Source organism: Chrysoperla carnea, chromosome 5, assembly GCF_905475395.1.
Source record: "Chrysoperla carnea chromosome 5, inChrCarn1.1, whole genome shotgun sequence".
Lineage (NCBI taxonomy): Eukaryota > Metazoa > Arthropoda > Insecta > Neuroptera > Chrysopidae > Chrysoperla > Chrysoperla carnea.
The window spans coordinates 5292563-5299364 of NC_058341.1; the positions used below are offsets into that span (position 1 = coordinate 5292563).

Genomic DNA, 6802 nt, shown 5'->3' on the forward strand with positions numbered 1-6802 from the left:
GCAATTTAAGCGAAGTAAAAATTGAAATCTAAATAGGTTTAAAATAAATTCGATAAAAAATGAGCTTGTAGTACCCACATCAATAAGAATTTTTATTTAATCAACATTATTATGTTATTTGACAGACATTATATTATACATTTTTTTTTTATTTGGCTACAAATTTCTCTTAATAGTTTTCAAAATAAATTAATTAATTTTAGACTACTTTTTAAAAAGAATAAATAATTATTGATATACCTCTTTTAATTAATATATATATTACTTTAAAAATTTATTTGACCATACGCTACTAATTACTCCAAGAGACAATCGATTCATTCGATCGATTTATTACAGGCTTTATTTTATTTGTTGTAGGTTAATGTTTTTTTAAAGCGAATTATTTTCGAGCAGAAATTTAAGAAAATAATAACATCCTGTTTGGATCCGTTCAAAAAGTATGACAATGATATTACTGAGACTGTTTTCGCTTGAAACTCACTAGAGCACGGTTGAGAAGAGTATGGTGGACGATGAAACCTCCTCTTACATGTCCATACAGAGTATCAGATTCAGAATTATTGAATCCATCAATCCTGGGAGAGATTCCGGCCTCGACAGAATCCTATAGATTCATCTGCTTAAAATAGCATCTCTAGTCCGAAGACGTTTCGCCTTCGTCCAAGAAGGGCACGGAGATTCTAAGGACCCATTTGTGATACCTCTCTTATGTCTTATTGTTATTATGGCATAATGATTTTCGCGAACGGCTGTTCAAAAATTATACTAACTTGCAATAAATAAAATGAAGCCTGTAATAAGTTCTTTTTATAGCCTTGGGTTTACGCCCTAACAAACAGCGCTCTAACCATCATTTTTCTTTTAATTCATACGTAATTTAATCAAGAAAGGGTCGCCATATTTGTCACAAATGACTTGTTTAATGATCAAACCTTCAAATTCAGTTTCTTTTTTGGTTACGACTTCGGAAAATATGGCAGAATATAAAATAAAAGATTGTCGTATTTTCCGCAACCATAAACAAATTATCCTTAAAATGACCCCATCTCACATTTGAATCCCTTTAACTAGACCAGAGCAAGTGTGCAGTAGATGATTTCGAGCGTTTTATCTCTTGGAATATAAATAAAATAACGCATGCTCAGTACAATAATAAATTCATGTTTGTGTGCTTATAGACTAAATCTGATCTTTGGCCTAAATATATTTGTTTAAATAGAAACTAAGATGCTTGCCTATTCAAGGCAATATTTAAGAATGAATATCTTTGAGGACTGTGTTCTACGAATTACTTTTATCTACTCCATGAGAGGTTCTTTGTCCCTTTCTCTCATCAGGCCTCACAATATTTGGTGGGTAATCGTTATAAAGAACATACAGTTTTGGATTTGAGACTAGAGCGATTCAAAATAAGATACAAAAAATTTTGAACACAGATAAAACAGCGTACTTAAGATATGAGTCTTTAAAAATAAAGAAATTCATTCTTAATCTTTTAAATAAAGAACACTGATATGAGCAAGCATTTAAGGACGATGTGGATAAATTGGAAGTATATGGAAACATATTAAGTGGTAACAAACAAAAAAATACCCAAAGAAAAAGGATTCACGAATCTAACTTGAATTTGTAAATTAATCTGAAAACAATAATTTCAGGAACTAACAGGTCGCTTCTTCTAAAATATTCACGAATATTTCGAACGGTAAAAAAATGTAAATAAACAAATTGTGTTATGAAACGTTCGCAATGATATCGCGTGAAGTATTCGAGAATAATCGATCTTGCCACCATTAATTTACCATTTTCAAGATACATAATTTTTGATAGACAAAAATTTGATTTTCACACACCATCCTTAGGATGCGTTAATTTAAGGCAAAAAAAAAAGGTTTAGAGAATCATCTCAAAGTTTGCCATTAAGAGGAGCAGCCACGCTTTTTGATCCAAGATTAATTTATTTAAAAAAACTCTCCCCTGAAAGTTAATTGATTATCCAGAGTATGGAGGGTAGAGATAAGGAGAACCATCTTAAATAAGGGTTAAAGTAAAAAAAATGTCCAACTGAAAAACAAAAATTAATAATTCTAAAGTTGACGAGAATGGAGCTTGTGTGGCAAAAGATGTTTGATGTGAACTTCTCTATTCTTTTCTAACAACTTATTTAGACCTTTATGTTACTCTTATTAATTTCTTTGAAAACTTACACTTTTGCTACAACATCGCCAACAATTTTTTTATTTCCGATGGTCATTTTTTATATCGTTATTTCCTAATCTCTTCCCTACATTTTGTAGAGATAACGGCCGTGACCATTGAGATATTCCTCCCGACCATTTTGCCTCCAAGAGTATACACCCTTATAATTCTAATAATATTGTATAGTATTTCTTTTTTTTTTAGTAAAAAGAGGGGACATTTGGTCAATTTCACTATTATATATATATATATAATTTTTACTAATTTAAATATAAAAAAATTTTTGTTTTTATAGGGAAACACAAAATGGTGTATATAAATATTATAAGATGGCCGCCGTTCACATATTTAATTTTAAGATAGAAATAACATTCATTTTAAATAATAAATCTAAATTATTAAGTGCTTCTTCCATATGCAATTTGTTTTTATAATATTGTTTAAAAAAATTTTAAGTTAAAGATACACGAACATTTTTTTGATTTTCTAGTGTAACGACCTGGTGATTCTTATTTCTTATTGATCGTATGCAATTAATTTCCCTTAGAAAGTAGAATTAAAGACGTCAATTAGTCGTAATTATTTATTCTCCACATTTCAACATTAAAATGTATGAGCAACCTCATAGACTAGTGTAATTAGTACGAAAAACTCGCAAATTGCCTGAAATGTAACTCTTCGAAAAGAATTTTTCATTTTCTTTGGTATCGCCCCAAATTCTATACGAAACCCCGTGTTTTTTGGACAGATTTTCGGCGGTATCACCAGACCTATTAATTTAGTCGTCAAATGAAGTGAATTTTTGGGTTTACGTTATCATACTTATTTAAAAAAAACATAAATAATAAAATTTTTACCTCTCTTTTAATAGACCTAGTAACTTTTATCTATTTATAGTTCTGATAATAAAAAAAAAAAAAAAAAATAAAAGGACAAAAAAGAAGAGTCCAAAATTTTTACCTAGAGGGATCATTTTGTAACACTTTCCCCTGTTTAAGTAGAGAAACTAAAAGAAATTAGTGGGAGGAAATGCTCGTGTATCTTTAAGAGAATGTTCTACGGTTTTCCGTGGCGATTTTCAGTCCGTTATATTCTTCATGCTCCCGAAACTACTCCTGGTATTCTATCAGCCAAATTAGTAAAAGAATGGGAATTTCTTTCTTTTGATTTGCTAGGTATGTACTTGTTCCTCGAAGTGTACAGAAGAGATCCAGGTGATTAGACAGACAGGCTCGACCTTGAAAAAAGGTCTATAGTCGCTTGACCATAAATAAACCGGTGAAATTTGACTTTTCTACCTGTCTAGTTAATGGAAATTTTTTTATTCTGATTTATCTTGGTATATACTTGTTTAGACTTTTTTTTACAGGTCGAGCCCGCCTGTTCAATCACCTGGGTCTCTTCTGTCATCTTCGAGAAACAAATATATATTAAGAAAACCAGAAGGAAAAAATTTCCAAGCTTTTACTACCTTGGCTGTCAGCCGCTGATAATTTCAAGAACATATATCCTTCCCTCGACCCAAATTTTACACACTTGTTAATTACTTTCATTCAATTTGATCTTACCCAAACCTTACCAAGTGGTTTTAGTATAGGTAACCGATTTTAACTATAAATATGCTGAGAAAACCGTAGAAATTACCAAAAAAAACTGGAATTTTTATGCAAACAATATCGATGGTTTCTTAACTTTGGCCGTATATGTACACAATCCTTTATGCTCGATAAATCGATTCTTCCATTTATATGTACGCCCACAATCGTTACATTTGTACTTAGTGCCTTTCGAGTGTACAGCCTGATGCCGTTGTAATACATGATCATTGAAAAATGCTTTACCACAAACCCGACATATATATTTACCCTTTTTCTCATGTAATTGTAAATGAAATTTTAACGAATATTTACTTGTAAAACATTTTTCACATATCTCACATTTATAGGGCCTTGCGCCCGTGTGCACCGTTTGATGACGTGCCAATTTCGATGAATATCGAAACGCTTTCGGGCATAATTGACATTGATAAGGTTTATTCACATCACTACTATTTGTTGAGTTATTTGTTGGGCTCGATGCTGGTATACTTGGAGAAGAACCACGTATATCATCTTCTTGGTCTATATCATCTTCTAGTTCATCGTCCGATTGTCCCTCTTCACCCATAATGACTTCTGGCTCTAAAACCATATTATTCGATTTATCATCATCATTTTCCCCATCTGAACTATAATCGCTCAATAAAATTTCCGGTTCGAGTATGCTTTCAATTGTGTTCTCATTACTATTCATATGAACTTCTCGAACATGTTCATCGAAATTCTTCTGTGTTCGAAATACTTGTAAGCATATATTACAATCAAAATAACGTTTTTCTGTATGAATTTTTAAATGTCTATTCAATTTCGATTTCGAACTAAGTGTTTTAAAACAGTACTCACATTGGCGTGGATTCATTTGTGCAACTTCGATATCCGATTCATAGAAATCATCTTGATTATTCGTATTTGAATTATCTTCATCGGATTTCACGGCAAATATACATTCGATTTCGAGTCCATTCATTGGATCCGATTCTGCAAGGTTTAATGCTTTACGTTTTCGCTCAGCCTCATATTTATTATATGATTCGGTACGAGCGAAAAATTCTATATTATTATTATTTTTTAATGCATGGATTGTTTGTGCGATTTCGTAACTATCGTCATCCATATTTTTTGGGAGTTTTCTTGTATCACTTTGGCAAAAAAATTTACATAAACTGAATCACACACCACTCTTTATTTTAATTATTTTCTGTATGTTTATTAAAAATAGAATTAGTTTCATTATTTTAAATTAATTTATCTTATTTAAAAAACACTCATTTAATTTAGTTATAATAAAAACTTTAATATTCTAATAGAAATTTTTAATAATTTTTTCTAACTTAGAAATTCGTTTCTATAGCGACCATTATTAATACCTATATGGCGTTAAGACAATACATGGCTTATCTAAATAAAGGCGTATTTTATTAATGATCCTATTTTGGATTTAATTAAATATAATAATCAAAATTAAATTAAAGCAGAAAGAAATCCTAATTTAAGCAATAAATTTTAAATTCAATACTTTAAAAAAATTAGTTTTTTATTATAATTATCTTGAAAACTAAGTTCATACTAGTTCATAAAATTTAATAATAAAAGATTCATTTTTTTTAAAATAAATTTATATTTCAAGAAATGAACAATAATTGATGAAGTTGTAATTAGAAAATTTAACATTGTTTATTATGAATTTAAAATTCCCGCAATATTAAATTTACAGAATCGTCTTACGATTGAAATGAGTGCGTTCAGTAGCTAAAATCCGCGTGCACTAAATAAATATTAATTTATTTGAAGTGAAAGGATTAAAATAATAGATCTAGAGACAGATCGACTATCTGACCGTCATTTCAGAATGCCTTTTTATAGATCCTCCCAGGTTTTCAGGAAAATATTCTGTGTGGGAGTGTAAAAAATGGACTTTCAGGCTTTTCTTGCAGCCTTGAGCTTCGTATGCTGCTAGTTGAACAATGGTTTTGTAGTCAGGATCCTTAGTATTTCCCAAAAACTCTCGCACTACATCCTTAAACGATACCCAAGCTTCTTTTTCCTTCTTATTCATACTTTCACACAAAGAGAATGTCGGTTAAAAGCCTTCTTATGTCGGGCCAGTGAAAACTCCCTCTTTCAACTTTGCCTCTGACAGCTTCGGGAATTTTGTACATAGATATTTAAAACAGTCTCCATTCTATTGCAGTGATTTGACAAATTGTTTCATCAACCCCAATTTGATATGGAGAGGTGGCAATAAAAATTTTTCTAGCGACACCAAAGTAGTATTGATAACATTCTTCTCCCCAAGTTTTAAAGTTTCTCGGGGTGGCCAATCACTTTTAGTCCAATGCTGTTCTCTGGCTCTACTATCCCATAAGCATAAAAAGCAAGGGTATTTAGTATAGCCTGCCTGCTGACCCAAAATCATCTTGAGTATTTTGAAGTCCCCACAAACCATCCCTTAATGGTCCTGATATTTGATTCTTTCCAGGATAATGGCAAAATTGTTATTCGCGATCGCAAGATACGGTGGCGCCGCGCAGCGAGGACTAGTGAAACTATTATAGAGGATTTTGAGTTTTTGACAGCTACACAAGTGCTGAATGTTTTTGTTGTTGAGATGGAAATTATCAAAAATGAAAAACGTTGTGGTGTTCCCCAGTGTGGGAAAACAAGATCTACAGGCGTCAGTTGTCGCACAATGTCGCAAAAACATGCTTGCACTTGCTTCCCGCGCCCGCTTTGCAAGAACAATAGCATTCGATTTTTTTGTTGTCATTGGCTACAAACACTTTGATTTGGATTTCATGAGGTTTCTCGGTGATGTTCGACGTTTGCAAACATGAAGATTTGATTAATAAACAATTATTTTGCTTCGATTGGATACCACAAAAAAACAAGTTTTTGGAACGAGAAAGCGTCTCTCCTTCTATCAACGGCCTTACTGATCCACCAAGTAGATAAAATATATCACCAATATTAATATCCAGGGCTTTCTCCATGTTAAAAAAACA

At 31.6% G+C, this 6802-nt stretch overlaps 1 protein-coding gene across 1 annotated transcript; it reads right to left on the bottom strand.

The window, feature by feature from the left end:
* Positions 1–3864: 3864 nt before the first annotated feature.
* On the bottom strand, positions 3865–4914 carry LOC123300335 (zinc finger protein 728-like). Its single transcript, XM_044882894.1, has 2 exons — positions 4113–4914; positions 3865–4037 (listed from the first exon to the last, which is right to left on the bottom strand). Exons 1-2 carry the CDS (start codon positions 4912–4914, stop codon positions 3865–3867), a joined length of 975 nt encoding a protein of 324 aa, XP_044738829.1.
* Between the last annotated feature and the right edge of the window lie 1888 nt (positions 4915–6802).